This window comes from Asparagus officinalis, chromosome 7 (genome assembly GCF_001876935.1).
Source record: "Asparagus officinalis chromosome 7, Aspof.V1, whole genome shotgun sequence".
Classification (NCBI taxonomy): Eukaryota; Viridiplantae; Streptophyta; class Magnoliopsida; order Asparagales; family Asparagaceae; genus Asparagus; species Asparagus officinalis.
In genome coordinates, this window is record NC_033800.1 from 149,915,329 (window position 1) to 149,935,379 (window position 20,051).

At 41.4% G+C, this 20,051-nt stretch overlaps 2 protein-coding genes across 2 annotated transcripts in view; one reads left to right on the top strand and one right to left on the bottom strand.

Annotated features, from left to right (window-relative positions):
- On the bottom strand, positions 4,006–6,862 carry LOC109848851 (beta-amylase). The gene is made up of 7 exons (XM_020418559.1): positions 6,716–6,862; positions 6,236–6,634; positions 5,984–6,145; positions 5,493–5,756; positions 5,196–5,405; positions 4,535–4,774; positions 4,006–4,450 (listed from the first exon to the last, which is right to left on the bottom strand). Exons 1-7 carry the CDS (start codon positions 6,755–6,757, stop codon positions 4,301–4,303), a joined length of 1,467 nt encoding a protein of 488 aa, XP_020274148.1. The 5' UTR covers positions 6,758–6,862; the 3' UTR covers positions 4,006–4,300.
- LOC109849858 (probable histone H2A.3) overlaps positions 19,817–20,051 on the top strand; it is a 1,498-nt gene continuing 1,263 nt past the window's right edge. Inside the window, exon 1 of the mRNA XM_020419743.1 lies at positions 19,817–20,040. Coding sequence (XP_020275332.1) covers positions 19,917–20,040 — 124 coding nt within the window. The 5' untranslated portion in view covers positions 19,817–19,916. The remainder of the gene's footprint in view (positions 20,041–20,051) is intronic.

Genomic DNA, 20,051 nt, shown 5'->3' on the forward strand with positions numbered 1-20,051 from the left:
AACTGGTTCTACAAATTTGAATAGTAGATCAGTCTGTACAACAGCCTTAGAAGGAAAATTGATAGTGTTTTTCCGAACAAGAAGATAGTCATCATCATCGGGAGGGTCTAAGAATTTATCAAAGGCTAACATGTCCTGGTTTGTTCTCAAAGAAGGCAACACCAGCTGAAATAATATACTGATTCAAGGATGGACAATAACATCTGTACCCTTTTTGAGTCTTAGAATATCCAAGAAAAATACCATTAAGGGATCACGAATCTAATTTCGTCCGTTGAAGACTATGATTATGAATAAAGCACAGAGATCCAAAGATCTTAGGAGGTAAATGAAAAGCGTTTTCAGCCGAATATAAAAAGGAGATTGGGGTTTTATTTTGTAAGACAGATGAGGATAGTCTATTGATCAGGTAGCAGGCTATCAAAATGGCATCACCCCAAACATATTTTGGAACTTGACTATGGGATAATAAGATCCTAGCAATTTCTAGTAAGTGTTTGTTCTTGTGCTCAGCAACCCCATTTTGTTGGGGTGTGTAAGTACAAGAAGACTAGTGTAAATTTTCATTTTCTTCCAAATATTTATGAAAGAGCTTTCAAAATATTTCTTAGCGCTATATGTTCTTAAAGTTTTGATGGTACTATGAAATTGATTTTTAACCTTAGCACAAAAAACTTTAAAAATAGAGAACACTTCAGAACGACGTTCTAGCAAGTAAAATCCAAGTCATGCAAGAAAAGTCACCCACAAAACTAACAAAATAGTAGAAACCGACTTTGAATGGAACATAACAATGGCCCTATACATCAGAATGCACTAAATCAAAAGGGTTATTGACTCACTTATTGACGCGACTCGGGTAAGACACCTGTTGGTGTTTTTTTAGTTGACATGACTCACACTCTAAAGACTCGGCATGATTTAAATCTGAAATTAAAGTTTTAAGAATTGAAAGAGAGGGATGACCAAGCTCACAATGTGTTTCAAAGGCTGATGTGGAGCTGATGCATGCCACCTGGGAAGGGGCAAAGTTCAGTTCATACAAGTTGTTCCGCTCACGTCTAGTGCCAATCGTCTTCCTTGCCCAAAGTGCTTGAAAAATACAATGTGTAGGAAAAAATGTTATCGTGTAATTTAATCCTTTAGTAATTTCATTGGCAGATAAGAGATTAAATGGAAAACAAGGAAGATATAGCACAACTGAAAGCGAAATAGTATTAATATTGGTAGATCCAACACGCTCCACAGGTGTGGTGGATCCATTAGCCAATATAACTGAAGGAAAGGATGTGGTAGGTGTACAAGAGGATAATATACCTTAATTTCCAATCATATGATCAGTTGTGCCTGAATCTATAACCCACGTATGAGACGATGGTGATATAATGCAAACAGTGGGTTCACCTGTATGATGTCATTGTAAATGAGGGTTTAACACTTTTTGTCACATGCACAAATCTAGGATTACATGCATCGCGATATCAACAAATAGTACGGAGGGTTTGTAAAGCTTTGCATCAAACTCACAAGGATCTTCATGATGACCTAGAGGTGATGATGGAGGGGAGGAGTATGTTGAATCGAAGGCACCTCCGACCAAACAATGATGAAGTTGGATCTTCACAACATGGTGCTAGCCCGTCTCAACTACACATGTAACCGAACAACGGGCTCGTGCAAGCTCAAACCCATGTCTACCAATGATGCCAACGACGAGAGGGCCATGGAAGAAGAAAGAGGGGAAGGAGAGTACATTTAGGATGTATGTGATTTATGGGTTTTGTATCGAATCTATTTACTATTTAGATTATTTGTAAACCAATAGGCATGATGTATTTTGGTGTATGGAGTTAACATGTATTTGTTTTTATCATTTGTGTTTTCATTTGGATGCGGTGTAAATTCTGTTTTCATGTTGATGTGATGTGTATGAAGTTATGTATAGGAAATTTATGAAAAGTATATGTTTGTATATGTATATGAAGTTAATTTGAATGCTTTATATGTACAAGTGGTTGTTATATATACTGGAGATCAGCTAACACTCTCGTGCATGTTTTGTGTATGTCTAGGAAATACATGGGACTAGTAGTCCAGTGCATTTGCTGAAGCCTCTACAAAGTACACGGTACTACTAGTCCCATGTATTTGCTGAAGGATTTGCAAAATTCACGGCTCTACTAGTCTCGTGTATTTGCTGAAGCCTCTGCAAAGTACATTGTACTACTAGCCCCGTATATTTGCTGAATATAGGATTAGTTAGCCCTAATTACACAGGTCTGCTAGTCCAATAAAATTTAAAAATGATTTTTTGCAAAATAAACCCCTTTTCGGCTAGCCTTTATGACGGGGTCAAAAAAGGATCGATTTTTGCTAATTATTTTGCAAAATGGTTGATTTTGCTAATTATTTTAAAAATATTTTTTTAAAAAAAATTTATCCTTTACTAATAAGCCCTCTAATAATAGATTTTTCGATTTAAACAATTTTTTATTATTTTTCCTCTTTATCAACCTCTCTTGTTCAACAACTTTATGTATTTACTTTTTATAAGCTAGTGTTCACAGGTGAATCCAGGATTTTGTTTTAGTAATGTGACTAGACACCACTGGATGTTAGGGGGAGACCAACTGGATCCGTCGGTCCAAGCACATAGTAATGATATTGTCCCCAACTTAAACACCTTTTGGGCCACAGGTGTGGGGCTTTAACTTAAAATGCCTCGTTACTATGTGGAGACAATCCCTCACTTATATACCCATGTTGAGTTCTACAATTTCCCCATGTGGGACTAATGGTTTGGACCAACCATTCTCAACAATCTCCACATTGGTTCAAACCAGTTCACCTTGGTTCCACCGTGAACTAACACCGATCCACCCGGCTCCACCTGGACCTATACCTTAGTCCACCATGAATCCTCCTTTGAACTGTCCATGTAGATCACCACTCAACATTGTCCACAAGATCGTCCATCTTTGGTCAATGCACATCTCGAGGTACACCATATTTCACCTTACTCGAGGAACCTACACAACCACCTTGACAGCCCCTGGGTGTACGTAGGACTATAGCGACTCCACCTTTGGTTTCTCCGAGTCTAACTCCACCATAGGCTCCACCGAGTCCAGCTACCAGAACACTTTTTGTAGCGACTCATCACCTTAGGTTCTACCGAGTTCTTCCTGACTCCACCAAGTCCAGCTACCGGTACAATGCACATCTCGAGGTACACCCTATTTCACCTTACTCGAGGAACCTACACAACCACCTTGACAGCCCCTGGGTGTACGTAGGACTATAGCGACTCCACCTTTGGTTTCTCCGAGTCTAACTCCACCATAGGCTCCACCGAGTCCAGCTACCAGAACACTTTTTGTAGCGACTCATCACCTTAGGTTCTACCGAGTTCTTCCTGACTCCACCAAGTCCAGCTACCGGTACTGCTTCACAAGTACGTGGATTCACCATCAAGCTCTGATACCAATTGTTAGGGGGGGCAACTGGGTCCGCCGGTCCAAGCACATAGTAATGATATTGTCCTCAACTTAACACCTTTGGGCCACATGTGTGGGGTTTTAACTTAAAAGACCTCGTTATTATGTGGAGACAATCCCCCACTTATATACCCATGTTGAGTTCTACAATTTTTACATGTGGGACTAATGGTTTGGACCAACCATTCTCAACACTGGATAATTAGTATCTCGAGACAAGTGCCATTGGATGTTGTATAGATTCACTTAAGCCATGTGTGGATGAAAAGTCATCGATCTAAGCTAAGCTAAATTGCAGAAAATTAAGTTAATAATGGTAAACCATTAAGATCAATGCTTATCATCTCCCATTTTTTCTATTTTGTTTTATTATTATTATTATTATTATTATTATTGGTATGCAACTGGTTGCAGCCTGCGCTATCGAAATATAAACATCCTCGAAACCCTTTTGACTCCTGAAAGACACAATGGGGATTATTTGAAGTAATTCTTATTTTACAGCTCGTGCAGTAAAGCAGTACTCAATTCATTATGATGAGAATTACGGTAGAAGGCATACATTATCAACTGAAACACACAGTTGTAGCAGAGAAACAGTAGTAACAAGTAACATATACCACATTGACACACAAAAGTTCCTTGCGTTTTCACTCGAAACAAGTTCGTTGCATTTATTCACACTCGTCATGGATTTTCCAAGTAATTCACAGCTACCTCGCTGCTTGGAGCGACTTATTCCAGTACATAATTTATAGGATTTTTATTCAGCAAAGGGCTCCATCTTCTCAATCTAGCAACAACTAGTTCACAGGCATATCTGTTTCAGCATCAAATGGGAAAGGCGGACTCACTTTGGTTGCTTCCAATATAGTATTCATCGACATCTTTGGCTTCGATCTCTTCAATGGAGTTATAGGCTTAAAGTATTTTGATGGATCTGGCAAATAATCCTGCAGAACAATTAAGATATTTAGCGAAGAACTTTGCTACTGGCCTAATTTCCGTAACAACGATAGCTTAAGGTAGCACTTTACCAGGCCAGCATGAATTTTCTTCACGAAAATCTTGAACAGATCAAAATTGTCGGTCTTCAAGAGGTCAGGTCCCAGTCTGAGATACGTCATTGCTGTGATCCTCAGCTTTGGAGTACCATTTGGGTTTACACCATTGGGTCTTGAGTTCTTCAGTATCTCATTGTAAGCATTTGCATCGTATCTGTTGAGTGCATTCTCGCATCCTACCTCAATATCCTCTCTCCAAGCCCCACTAAATACCTGTAACAAACTAAATCTTGTTATTCACATGATGCTCTCAATTGATATTTCTAGAATTCGTCTCTTTATATCTACCCCTTAAGTTAAGTTATGCGTGTTTGCAAAACTATCCCTCAAATATAAATACTTGCAACATTACGCCCCATAGCATCGACTTTTCCCCACAACCAACAAATCAACTTTGTTGGATATGACTAGTAAATATTTAAGCTTTTTGTTGACATTTTTATATTGCAGTGACGAATTAGCCTATCAAAGTTGAAGATTTGTTGATTTGGGGTTATTTGTTTCCTAAAGTAGATGATGTAGGTAGGGGTTGGTTTTCCAAATATTAAGATTTGGGGGTTGTTTTGCAAATAGGCATGAGTTAAGGGGTACATATACGGAAAAACCCTTACAGAGTAAATGGGCTCGCATTCACCTGTTGAACAAGTTCCTCAGGCCCAGAGTAAGCATCTGCACTTTGTTCAGAGTCTCTCATCTCGACGCAGGTGAAGTTAAGGATGGCATAGTGCCTAGAGAGCATTTTTGCTATTGGTCTATAACCATCTCGATCGTTCAAATTGTAGTACCCTGCAGTGAGCTCTGCTGCATGGCTAGCAGATTTATACCACCAATGCATACCAGAAACCTTGATAAATAAAATGACATGTTAATGCAGAGACATTAATATATTATCATAAGTTTATTTGTGCAATTCTGAAATAGAGAAGTGTACTTTAGCAGCGAGCTTCAGTTTGCAGCCTAGAAAAGTTTGATTAGCTAAATCCAGGATTTGATCGGCATGTTCAATTAACTTGTTCGAGTACCATGCTAGGAAACATTTCCCCTTCTCGCTAAGGTATGTTCCATTCTCTCCAAAGAATTTGGTCTGATCAGGTGTATCGTTGTATTGTCCTGCATCATCTGGCAAATCCCATTCAGGATGTCCTGCCTTTGTTGCAGCATCTTTGAAATCTGCCTTCATGTACTTATCATAACACTGCCAAATTGAAATCATGAAGGGAATAGAGGAAATTTCATAATTTAGAATGACATATCTGAAAAGTCCTAAACTATGTAGTAGTATATATGAGATATAAACAACAGGGATTGTCACAACAAACAACAATGGATGACTGCCTGCTTTTCTGCTTCAGAAGTGAGGTAGCGAGAGATTCACGAGGTTTAAGAATTCAGCAAAAACATCGGAAAATTTGCGGCACTTACCTGAAACTCCCCAATTCCAGGGAAAACCCAGCCCTGGTTCTGTGGATATGATGGGTACCTCATCTCTCCACAGGGGCCAAGCCCGACCTCGATGTCCGTTATCGTGCCCTCCAAGAACTCCGACATATTTTCTCTGAAACTCTTCATGTAATCGCTGTAAAGCTGTCAAAACCACAGCAAGTTTAAAATTTTCGTACGATACAGCACTACTTTACATTAGATTTCGTTAGAGTTCAAATTCACGAGCTTAACCTCCAGAGCAGTCCGTCCACCAAAAAGTGGTTTATTGTCCACTCCGAGGCTGAGATACTCTGGATCATAAACACCAGCTCTATTAGTATAAAAGATATCAGGGTCAGAACTCCCGATATCAAGAACCCATTTTGGTAGAGGGATGTTAACAACATCCCCTACATTTCCACCACATTGGTGGAATGACATAATGGCCTGCAACTTTAGGCCTTCTTCCTTGATCATTTGGAATAAGCTCTTATATGCTTTCCAATCGTACTGCTTCGGCCCGCCTGCTTCTATGATCCCCCACCACACGTCAACCATCACTCCGTCAACTTCCGCTGCTCTCAGTTGCTTGAGCTGCCTGCGGAGATCTTCGGGATTCTCGAACACATTGTCAGCATTAACCACCCCAAGCTGCAGGCAGAAAATACACAATGAGAAACCGGCACGATTAATTTAGACTCAGATAACGAAAAGCTAAAGGTTGCACTTAACTGGAAGCATCACATATACTGGAACATAGTTAGCTTTGTCCATGATCTCGGCCTCCTTTTCTCAGCAGGATTTGAGTGGTGGTTTCAGTGAAGCATTGGCTTCAATTTATAGCAGAAGGATGGTGTGTACTTGTTCACATGATGGGTGAGAGTAACAGTGACATTAGATGCGTTCTACCTCCCGCCAGTGCAGATAATTTAATTGTGCAGAGGAACCGTCTATTTCTCCCTGATTTTTTCAAACACTTCTGACCCACATTTTGTACGCATGTCCTTTTTTCCCCCATTGGTTTTTTTTGGTGCCCTTGGTTTTCTGTGGTTTGAGATGAATTAAGCTGTTTAGATTCGCATCTTTCTGAAAATATCCTGTTGTTGCGCTGTGACAGATGATGAGCCATAAATACTGGACGCTTTCAAGCATGTGTGATCAAGCAATTGCTGTTACTAGAAACACACTTTTCCCTTGGTTGTTTGTAAATGATGAACAATAATTAGGAGTGAACGTGTAGCGCGACAAAAGAAGACCATGGTAGCAGGAAGACGGGCCCTGATGATCTCCTCTTCGTCTATAAACTTTTGCTCTGAATTATGCGCGTAAGTCGAGAAATTAATATATTTGTCCCGCTTCTAGATTCAAATGAGAGAAAGAAAGGAGGCGTAGATTTACCCGATACGCAAGAAAAGAAGAGAGAGAAAAAGCTGTTGTGCGCGGAAGCCAAGTGTTGTGCTTCGAGGAACCAAACACAAGCGCCGAGAGATAAAGCCAAACAATGCAAAATAACGGCACAAACACAAACAACTAATTTTACGTGGTTCGGCAAGTTACCTGAAAGCCAAACAATGCAAAATAACGGCACAAACACAAACAACTAATTTTACGTGGTTCGGCAAGTTACCTACGTCCACGGGGCAAGAAGGGGATGACACAAACACAAACAACTAATTTTACGTGGTTCGGCAAGTTACCTACGTCCACGGGGCAAGAAGGGGATGATGTTTTCACTAATAAAGAAGAAATGTACAAACTGAGATTACAAATCACTCAAGCTCACCAATTAATCTCATGAACAAAGCTCTTAACCAATAGCTCCAAAAATACCTCTTTTCTGTGCTCCAAATATCCCCACAACAGCTCCCCAATGTTGGGGATGCACAACCCCCCTGATGCGATTTGGAAATAGAGATTTAGGAGAGAAGAGAGAAAATCAAACAATCTCAAACACACAAGATTTACGTGGTTCGCTTCTCAATGTGAGAAACTACGTCCACGGCCGCCGCAGGAGAAAAATTCACTATTTTTCGTCTCTTTACATCATGCCCTAATCAACCCTTTTATAGACTTAAGGGTTTAACAAGTAAACAAGGAAACAGATCAAATCAGGTTAAAAAACGAATCTGGGCCAAACCCCGACTCCGGTCGACCGCAGCACCACGTGCGGTCGACCGCAGCGCCACAGACGGTCGACCGCGACGAGCTCCTGGCCTGTGCACCCAGCTGTGCACGTAGGCGGTCGACCGCCGCGCCATGACCGATCGACCGCAAAGCTGCCAAATCTCTCCTTTGTCATTTTGCTTGAACTTCTTCGTCATCGATCCTGTTCTAACTTTGTTTCTCCTCTCTTCTGAAATGTAGGGCATGCCTGATAGTTAGGCTTCACATATCCTAACAATCTCCCACTTGGAGACTAACTATCAATCTCTTCCAACTCTCTCTGCGGCGACGACCTCCATATCATCAAGTGCTGAGGCCTACTGCGCTCTGGCTATCACAATGTAAGACATTCTTCTCACTCTTCTGTCCTAGCTCCTCCAAGAAACCCTGCAACCATATCATCTCCTTGCTTGCCTCTGTCACCGCAACATATTCAGCCTCTGTCGTTGATAAAGCAACGATCTTCTGCAACTGAGAAATCCAACTAATAGCTGTAGAGCCCAAAGTGAATACGTATCCTGTAGTGCTCCTTCTCTGGTCTATCTCACCAGCATAGTCTGCATCAACAAAACCCTGCAGGACTAACTTGCCTCTCCTGAAGCATAAGCAATCTTCTATAGTACCTCGCAGGTATCTCAGAATCCACTTTACTGCTTCCCAGTGCTGCTCTCCTGGATCTGACATAAATCTGCTCACAGCTCCCACTGCATGGGCAATGTCAGGTCTCGTGCATACCATGGCGTACATAAGGCTTCCGATGGCTGAAGCATAAGGAACCTTAGCCATGTAATCTTTCTCTTCATCAGTCTCGGGGCACTGCTCCTTAGTCAATCTGAAATGACTAGCTAACGGTGTGCTGACGGCCTTAGCACCACTCATCCCGAATCTCTCAAGCACCCGTCGAATATACTCGGCCTGAGATAGTCGTAGTGTGCCTAAGAGTTTGTCTCTGCTGATCTTCATTCTCAATATCTGCTTCGCTGTGCCTAGGTCCTTCATGTCAAACTCACTCGACAGCTGCTTCTTCAGCTTCTTGATCTCTCTCATGTCTGAGCCGGCCACAAGCATGTCGTCGACATATAGGAGCAGGATGATGTAACTCTTGTCAAACTCTTTGACAAAACAGCAATGATCAGCATTGCACCTGGAATAACCGTTCCTATGCATGAATCCATCAAACTTTTTGTACCATCGCCTTGGAGCTTGTTTTAGGCCGTACAAGCTCTTCTTCAATCTGCATACCATCTTCTCTTTTCCCTTCTGAGTAAACCCCTCTGGCTGCTGCATATATATCTCTTCCTCTAGATCACCGTGGAGGAAAGCTGTCTTTACATCTAGCTGCTCGAGATGTAGATCTTCAGCTGCAACAATACTCAGGACTGTTCTGATGGTAGTCAGTTTGACTACTGGAGAGAAGATCTCTGTGTAATCAACTCCTTCTCTCTGCTGAAATCCTTTAACCACCAATCTAGCCTTGTATCTCTTGGAACCATCATGTTCCTCTTTGATTCTGTACACCCATTTATTGCTCAAGGCCTTTTTCCCCGTTGGTAGCTTCGCAAGTTCCCATGTATTGTTGGTGTCCAAGGATTTTATTTCATCTTTCATGGCGAGCTCCCACTTGCTCGCATCATCCACTCGAAGGGCCTCATCATAAACTCTAGCTGACCGCCTCAACTCTCTAACGGGCGAAACAGTCTCTCCATCTTCATCTGCCCCCTCTGAAGTGGTCTCATCCATCATCTCTTCTTCTTCATCAGAACTAGCTTCGGGATTGCCTCCATCTGAGGCATCATCTGACTCGAAATATGTAGGATCACTCTGCATCGAGCTAGTGGGCTGAACTGCATCACGGTCTTTGTAGAGGACTGATTCGTTAAAGACCACATCCCTGCTTCTGATGATTTTCTTGTTCTGCTCATCCCAGAACTTGTAGCCAAACTCATCGCCGCCATAGCCAACAAAGAAACATTTTAAGGACTTAGGATCGAGTTTGCTTCTAGCATGATCACTCAGATGTACATATGAGACACATCCAAATACTCTCAGGTGAGAAAGGTTTACCTGCTTTCCACTCCATACTTCTTCAGGTATTTTGTGCTCCAAAGGTACTGATGGTCCCCGGTTGATCAAGTAGGCAGCTGTGTTGACTGCTTCTGCCCAGAATTACTTTGGAAAATCTGCTTGTAACCGCATACTTCTGGCTCTCTCAGTCAAGGTTCTGTTCATGCGTTCTGCTATGCCATTCTGCTGGGGTGTACCTGGAACTATCCTCTCTAATCTAATGCCGCTGTCATAACAGAACTTCTTGAACTCTGAGTCTTCATACTCGCCGCCGTTGTCAGAACGAAGCTTCTTGATCTTCAAACCGGTCTCGTTCTCAACCATAGCCTTCCATCGCTTGAAGACTTCAAACACTTCTGATTTGTGTTTCATGAAATAGACCCAAGTCTTCCTCGAGTGATCATCTATAAAGGTCACGAAATATAACCTTCCGCCGGTGGATGGAACTGATGCTGGGCCCCACACATCTGTGTGAACTAACTCAAGCTTCTCTTCTTTAGGAGTTCTGCCAACCCTTTTGAAGCTTATTCTCTTTTGTTTCCCTAGAATGCAGCTTTCACATAGGTCAATTTCAGCCGATCTCAAACCTGATAACTTCTCGTTCGGTTGCATAACCTTTAGGCCTTTGCTACTCATGTGACCTAGCCTCTGGTGCCACAAATTTGGGTCTTCACTGTCTTCAGCCACTGCAATGGAACCTCGTGCATCTATCGTCATGTAGAGAGATCTCGTCTTCGTACCACGGGCAACAACCATGGATCCCTTTGTAACCTTTCATGTATCACATGCAAAGGTTGATATGTATCCCTCTTTCGCCAATTGTCCTATGGAAATCAGATTTTTCCTCAAGCTAGGAACATGTCTCACATCACTCAGCTTCCATGTAGACCCATTGAGCTTGATTTGCACGACTCCTTTGCCAACAATATCACAAGGCTGATCATCACCAAGATAGACTTTTCCTAGGTTTCCTGAAACGTAGTTCTCAAATAAATCTCTATTTGAGGTAGCATGAAACGAAGCTCCGGAATCCAGCACCCACGATTCAGTTTTGCTCTCCAACGAACAGATTAGGGCATCATCTGATTCTCCTGAGGCCACGTTCGCTTCAGTCTTGTTCTCCTTGTCCTTCTTGGGTTCTCGGCACTGATTTTCATAGTGGCCAAACTTGCCACAATTCCAGCAGTCTATCTCCTTCTTGCCCTTGCGGTTCCTGGACTTTGGCCTTCCGTTCCTCGAGTTAGATCTTCCTCGGCTACTCCCTCTATTTCTGTTTCTATTTCTTCCTCTGCCCTCAAGATTTAAGGCCGACCCTGAATTAGAAATCCCTTCCTCTTGTCTTCTTATTTCCTCAGTCATAATCATGTCCACCTTTACCATGAGGTCAGATCCACTTTTCCATTTCTCAGGAATTTATAATCGCTGTATCATAGTTTCTCACAAAGCTACAGCACTTCCTATTAACTGTGTGTGACATATCTATATCATTTCCCTAGTAATTGAGTCATCCCACATTAAACGGTAGCATACGGTTATTTGCAAATGCAATACTAATTGTGTCATCACACATCAAATGGTAACATACAGTTATTTGCAAATGCAATAACAGTTTAAAATAGTGTCCAACCAAATATATTAACAAAGCTGGTATTGTTTATAGTAAAAGCACAAATAAATCTGGAAATTTATGATTATGCACTATGCACAGACTAAAACTGGTAGTGTTGGGGATGCACAACCCCCCTGATGCGATTTGGAAATAGAGATTTAGGAGAGAAGAGAGAAAATCAAACAATCTCAAACACACAAGATTTACGTGGTTCGCTTCTCAATGTGAGAAACTACGTCCACGGCCGCCGCAGGAGAAAAATTCACTATTTTTCGTCTCTTTACATCATGCCATAATCAACCCTTTTATAGACTTAAGGGTTTAACAAGTAAACAAGGAAACAGATCAAATCAGGTTAAAAAACGAATCTGGGCCAAAACCCGACTCCGGTCGACCGCAGCACCACGTGCGGTCGACCGCGACGAATCCTATTCCTGATCGAGCTCTCTGGACTTTGGGCGGTCGACCGCAGCGCCATGCTCGGTCGACCGCGACGAAGACAAAACTCTGGACTGCTCTCTGGACTATGAGCGGTCGACCGCAGCGCCACAGACGGTCGACCGCGACGAGCTCCTGGCCTGTGCACCCAGCTGTGCACGTAGACGGTCGACCGCCGCGCCATGGCCGGTCGACCGCAAAGCTGCCAAATCTCTCCTTCGTCGTTTTGCTTGAACTTCTTCGTCGTCGATCCTGTTCCAACTTTGTTTCTCCTCTCTTCTGAAATGTAGGGCATGCCTGATAGTTAGGCTTCACATATCCTAACACCCAAGAAACCCTAAAACGTGGTTGCTATTTATATCAAACAGCAATCCCAAAAAGAATAGGAAACCGCAATCAGGCCCAAACTCGACTGGTGGTCGACTGCCGAAATCGTCACGGTCGACCGGACAGAACGGAAAAAACCAAAAAAATGCATTACAGGATCCGCGGTCGACTGCACTTGACGCTGCGATCGACCGGCCAGAAAACCGAAAAACACATTGTAGTCGTGCACGTTTGCGGTCGACCGTGCCAAAGCTCGCGGTCGATCAACAAGCACCCAATGCTTGTATGCATCAAATTTCCTGATCTTCTCTAATGTTTTCGTCGTTTCTATAATTCTCCATCTCGACGAAGTTTTTCCAAAACTGAGTCGACACCAACCAAACTAAATTTCCCACTTATTGCGTCCAGTACGAAGTGAAACAAATCCACGACAACGGACTCAATCCACAAACAAGTCGAGAACCCAAACGAGAATGCGAACAAACTCCTAATGTCGGTATCAACTCACCAAACCGGTTGTATCATAAATGACTGCTTACGTATCCTCTTGCCCAAGGAATCAAATATTCATATAGTTCACCCAAACGGCCTCCAAATGCCCTCAATCCAATAGAAGTGTTCTCAACTCTTTACCAACAAATCTACGGCTAATAGCTCTCCTAATGGCCCCAAAGTGAAACAAACCAAACACCTCCACCTGAGGTGAACCAACGGCCATATCCAAATCCAAACTATGTCTACCAGCTGCACTCGAATCAACCAACTCATCATCTGCATTCACATCAACATGATCATCAATCGGTGTCACTTCGGCTGGAATTCCAAATGATACAGAATGATCTGGAGTACGTGGAGTAATCTCCACCCAATATGGAGTAGCATCACCCTCCACTCGCTACGATATCCTAACGATCTGATCAACACTCTCGACCTACCGATAGTCAAATATGACATACCTGCTCAGAATAAAATCAGAAGCCAATACATGATAATCAAACATGCCTCTGAATTCTAAATGTGCACTCGGATCAAATCTCACATCCTAGATGTGACAATATGCTGGGTGACCCAACATCCGAAGCAACCCAATATCTGAAGCAGCTTCACCAGATCCAAAATCTTTAAACACAGCAGTCGGTAACCTATGATGAAGATGACCCAAATATATCGAAGCCCGAACACTAAAACCAATGCTCGATATTAAACATCGATCCTCCTCCAACAAGGAACGAATCATCAAAATTATCATCTCATCTCGTTGCCCTAATATTTCCTCTCCAATGAAGTGTCTCAAACTGCTATGAGCTCGACACAAATGTAGAAAAGAACCCCTACCAAAAAACAGAACATCACGTTACCTTTCCGCCAATATACTTCCTCCATCTATTGTTGACTACTAGGACTTCATACCAACAGGACTTGGTTGCAACCCACAAATACCTAGAACATTCCCCAACGTAGAAAATTAATGTCGATTATCTCCCAATGATGCCTTTTTGGAAGACCCCCAAATGCCTGAATAAACACCACCTAGAAGACCCCTCGCCCGGTGAATAGAAGTGTCAAACTCCACGTCAATCTCCTTGCTCATATAAATGTGCTCACAGGACTTCAAATTACAGATCAAATCACTCCTCAATAATCCATGCATAACACTAATAAACGAATAACTCATCCTCAACAAATGCTACGGTCTAGCCAAATCTAAAGAAGTCGGCAGCTCTCTACCAATCAATGTGCTTCCAATCAAATTATACAAATTATTCCTCCTGAGGCCCTTCATCACAATCATGGACCCAAATGTAACCTTTAGAGATGCATCATCTAAGGTCATCCTATAGTCTGTTGCCTCCAAAACTCCAAGTGAAATGATGTTCTTCTTCAACTGAGGAACGAACTTCACTTCATCCAACTCCCGAATCACTCTGTTATACATCCTAATATGAACGGTACTGATACCATCAATAGGGCATTCATGATCATTACCCATGAGCACGACATCCCCTCTTTCTAACTCTTGAAAGCTAGAGAACCAATCCCTCCTAGGGTTAATATGGTAAGAAGCACCCGAATCAAACATCCATTCTGTAGAATTAGCAACACAAACTGACGGTAGTGCAGGGCACGAATAGCCCAAAGAATCCAAAACTGAATTATCACCACTAGCCTTAACAACATTCACCTTTGAAGCTTGAATAGTTTTCCCTTTATTCTTCTCGGCTCGATTAACCAACTTGGGCATTCGGTTTTCTAATATCCATTCTCTTTACAAAAGGCACATTGATTCCTATAAACTCTAGGATGTGCCCCTCTAGACTGCGGCCTCCGATTTCGGTATGGATTTTTTGCTCTTGCGACCAATGCCCCCGCTACCGGCTCAATTGAAGTCTCATTATCCTTTTTCGAAGCTGATAAATCACATGTACGGTGATGACCTCACTATACGAAAGAGGTGCTTTCCCATTAATCTGAGTAAGGACTAAGCTCTCATATTCCTCGTCAGGTAAGGAACTCAACAAGAGCAATGCCTTATCCTCATCTTCAACCATAACAGCTACATTCGCCAAATCCACAATAAGATTTGTGTAGTGGTTCATGTGATCACCAATGAATGTTCCTTTCTTCAATTGGAAGCGGTAAAACCTCCTCTTCAAATGTAATCGACTTTCCACACTCTTGGTTAAATATTTGCTCTCAAGGATCTCTCAAATCTTCTTTGCTGAAGTATCATTGATCACATAATATTTCAAATTTTGAGTTAAACAATATCTAGCATCTATTGGAGTCGATCATTTCCAAGATCTAATTCTTCTTTCTTATTATGTCATACACCACACGCCATTCGAATCATTTTTTTCCAAACCTTTTCCTCAATATCGTCCGGTTTCCCGTCCAACTCCAATGTATCTTCTAAATTTTGCACGTTGAGCACATCCAAGACTTCACATCTCCAAAGATCAAAATTGTTAGTGCCGTTAAATTTCTCCACATCTATCTTCATAGAGTAAATTCTCAAACTTTGGACGGTCTTCATGCTAGAAGTACCCTCCACAACTCCTTCTTTATCGACCATCTTTCTCAAAGCACCAACAAACCAATGCGGAACAAACGAAGAATATATCCAAACTGAAAAGAGAGATTTTTATACCTCCAAGTGAAACCCTAATAAGAGCCTCCGAAAGATCTCAACCCCACACAACGGAAACGAGATCCACAATAGTAAAAACCCATCTTTATCACCAACTGAAACCCTAGACGAGCTTCCAAAGCGATATACTCTTCCACCTAGCCCAAACGTAGCCAAAGTTTTGATACCACTTGTTGTGTGTGGAAGCCAACTGTTGTGCTTCGAGGAACCAAACACAGATGCCGAGAGAGAAAGCCAAATAATACAAAATAATGGCACAAACACAAACAACCAATTTTACATGGTTCGGCAAGTTGCTTACGTCCACGAGACAAAAAGTGGATGATGTTTTTGTTGGCCTTCTTGTTTTGATGATGATTAACAAACAATTTATTACTAATGTTGTTTGTCTAGTGTTTGTGCATTCCTATGTTTTGTAGACAAACAACGTAGTTGGAGGTTGGATGGATTGAGCCTACACGTTCATATCAAGAGGAGGTTGGCGGAATAGTGGAATGAAGCAATGCACATTCAAGTCAAGATCCAAGTTCAAGCTTCATCCACAAGATTACCAAGATAGAGCTTCGTTGAAGATCAAGATTGCTTGGGTAATTTAGTTTAGGAATTTATATTATGTGTGTTAGTACTTTAAGCTCAATCATATACACACATACACGTTTTGGTATATATACAGTTATATATATACATATATGTTTTTGGTTTAATAGGTTTCGAGTTTATATATGAAACAAATAAATAAAATTGGATAATACTATTTTGTTTCACGTTTATGTGCCTATATATGATTTCGTCTTTAACAAGTTATATTTAATGAAATCATATTTAGTGTTTTGTATATATTGCATAGAATATGTAATTTTATGAAAATATGGTATTTCTAGGTTATAGACTTCATAACAACATGTTATATCTTTTATCAAGTCTATACAATCATTTCATAAGGTTTCAAAATGTTGTTTAAGTCAAAATATCAAAATATCAATTTTCAGGTTTTCATGTTTTTGAACATATTTGCAAAATGATGATATTTTACATTTGGGAACTCCTTTCTGATAACCAGTCGCTGTAGCATGTTTATTATCATGTCTACAATCATTCCCCAAAGTTTTACATTTTTCTGAATTTATTTGATATTTTTAAACAGGGTTTTAAAATCAGCAAATCAGTTTTTATATATCAATTCTTTCCATCGGTCGACCGACAAGATTTCCGGTCGACCGACAAAAGAGCCGTTGGCTCCTAACGGCTATTTCTGAGCTGATCTGTCTGGGGCTTTTCTGTCTTTCTCTTGGGGGTTTTTGGCTGAGTTTTGAGAGGGTATAAATACCCATTGCTGATTTCTTTTCAAACTATCTAAGAAGTTTTTAAACAAGTTTTAAACAAGGTTTTAAGTGTGTTTAAGGGTTTGTTTTTGTTTGTGAAGAAGTTTTCACAAGTGGAGGAGATCATCTTCTTGTTTGGGCTCCAATCTCCATCTCTCCATCTTGTCTTCCATTGAGAAGTTTTCTAAACTCTACTCTAGCTTTCATTTGTTATTTGTTAATTATCAATTCTATTAAAGCTAGTTTTATATTGAGTTTAGATTTGATTTCACTCATTGTTACACACACCCACTTTGAGCTTATTGTATTTGTATTCATAATATATTAGGGTTGTGAGAGTTGTAGCATTGAGTGTGAGCTTTTATTGTGTTCTCATCCATATTAGAGAACAATTTATATTTGTTACATTGTGAGATTGTTAGGTTTTCGGTGAGCTAGAAACCGAGTGTGGTGTGAAAGTTTTCGGTGAACTAGAAAACCGATTGTGAGGAGTGACGTTGATCGGTGAGCGTTGAAAACCGATACTGTGAGGTGTAAATGTTGTTCGGGTGAACGTAGAAAACCCGGTTGTGATAGTGGAATTCTCCCCGGAAGTGGGGAGCGGAGACGTAGGACGGAAGGTCTGAACTCCGTGATCATATCGTGTGTTTGTGATTGCATTGGCGTTCTTATTCTTGTTTTCATATCTTATATCGCCTTTGTGTATTGCTCATCATATTACCCTATCACTTGTGTAGATTGTTTATTTTACCCTTGTGTTGTTTATATATCCTTGCATATATACATATTCATCATATATGATATATCTCTTTGTTGTTCATATTACTTATCCTAGCTCATATACATTGTTGTATTTCATACTTGCTAGGATAACTTATTAATAAGTTTTAATTGGCATTTAATCGGATTAGATTAGCATAAGACCCTAATCACCCCCCCTCTAGGGTCTAACAGTTTTCACTAATAGAGAATAAGTGTACAAACTGAGATTACAAATCACTCAAACTTACCAATTAATCTCACCAACAAAGCTCTTAATCTCTCAAACAAAACCCTAACCAATAGTTCAAGAAAATACCTCTTTTCTGTGCTCCAAATATTCCCACAACAGCTCCCCAAGAAACCCTAAAAAATTGTTGCTATTTATATCAAACATCAATCCCAAACAGAACAAGAAACCGCAATCAGGCCCAAATCCGACTAGCGGTCTACCGCCGAAATCGTCGCGGTCGACCGGACAGAACGGAGAAAACCAAAAAATACATTACAGGATCCGCGGTCGACCGCACTTGACGCCGCAGTTGACCGCACTTGACGCCGTGATCGACCGGACAGAAAACCGGAAAACACCCTGTAGTCGTGCACGTTTGCGGTCGACCGCGCCAAAGCTCGCGGTCGATCGGCAAGCACCCAAATGCCTATCTGCATCAAATTTCTTGATATTCTCCAATGCTTTCCCCGTTTCTACAAAAGCTAGATGCATATCAAGCCTAAAATAAGGCATTATTAATTTTCCATACAGAATTAGTTCTATATGGTCTGGACCGCAGCTCCAAGAGGTTTGAGTCTTTTACTGGTGAAGGCCATTATCATAATCTAGTTTAACTGTGAAGTGATTTGATGAAGGATGTTTTTAACTTGGCATTTTGACAAGTAAATGGTTCGTGTGAAATGGTAACCAGGTAACATTCACGTCCGAAAATAACTGCGGTGGTTGGTTTTGCAACCTAGAGTGCGTTATGGAGATTAGAAATGAATGAAAGGGGTACAACAATTCATGAAAAGTTACAAAGAGGGGACGATAAACTACATAAAAAAATGTGGAAATATATGACGCCAGTCCACTGTCTTTTCTCAATTGTAGTGCGGCTGACTTCGTTCGTGGGCATCTAAACATCTCCTCGAGCTTTGCTACAGGGACAAAAAAATATGAGACTAATAAGGAGACAAGTGAGGTGTCCCTCTCATATTAGATAATGAGTTGACCATCTTCCTCTTATTGATCCTATATGTTGGGTCCTTGACCTTGAGGAATTTTTTCATCTTTCTAGCGATTCATTAAACGCATCACAACAAAAACTGTGCGTGAAAGTTATGGTGTACTTCCCACGCCTTTGAAATGTCATCACTCGCTATAAATTTTTTGAGCACATTTCATGGCTATTTATTTAAGGCTAAATATCATAAAAAACCCCCATAACTTTGTGTGATTGTGAGAAAACCCCCCCTTCACATTCAAAATATCGTGAAGTCCCTATTAGCCCCCCTTTCACTTTGAGATTTTATCGACTATGAGGTTTTCTTGATAAAACCTCAAAGTTACAGGGTTTTTTTGATAAAAATTAAAAGTTGAGGGTGTTTTTGTTATAATATCTGTACTTAAGGGGGTTTTCGCTACCATCCAAAGTTAAAGGGGGCTTCCTGATATTACCCTTTATTTAATTAACGGGATGTGGATTATTAAGCCCTTTCCTTGCAAATTTACATGGGATATTAACCGGGCCCTAATCGATAAAACCCGGCCCGATAACCTAACTCGGCTTAATTTTGGACTTGGGAGCCGCCGCGGAACTCGGGGAGCACTCCTCGAGCCCTTCCCGTTCCAGTAATTTTCTCCACCGCCATCCACAAACCCTCAACTCAGCAAAATCTAGCCGTCCATTTTGTTTCAATCCAACGGTCAGATCGCTCGATCCGCGTGCTCTCTCCTCATTGGGCAAATACTAAACACAACCTTATAAATGAGGGCCGACTCCCCCAAATCAAGCAACGCGACCCCAATTCTCGTTTAGCTTCCCCCTCTTCCGTTCTCGTAACCCTAGCCCCCCAAATTCGCAAGAACTCGATCGAAATTCTCAATTAATGGCGGGAAGAGGAAAGGCGATTGGTTCCGCGGCGGCGAAGAAGGCGACGTCGAGGAGCAGCAAGGCCGGGCTCCAGTTTCCGGTTGGTAGGATCGCTCGCTTCCTGAAGGCGGGAAAATACGCTGAGAGGGTT

What these genes read in the sequence shown, in the direction of transcription:
- LOC109848851 (XM_020418559.1), bottom strand. Translation starts at nt 6,757, where the DNA reads ATGGACAAAGCTAACTATGTTCCAGTATATGTGATGCTTCCA. An exon ending in AACTGAAGCTCGCTGCTAAA is followed by an intron (nt 5,406 to 5,492) that starts GTACACTTCTCT and finishes TTATTTATCAAG; the next exon opens with GTTTCTGGTATGCATTGGTG. An exon ending in AGAAAATTCATGCTGGCCTG is followed by an intron (nt 4,451 to 4,534) that starts GTAAAGTGCTAC and finishes ATTGTTCTGCAG; the next exon opens with GATTATTTGCCAGATCCATC.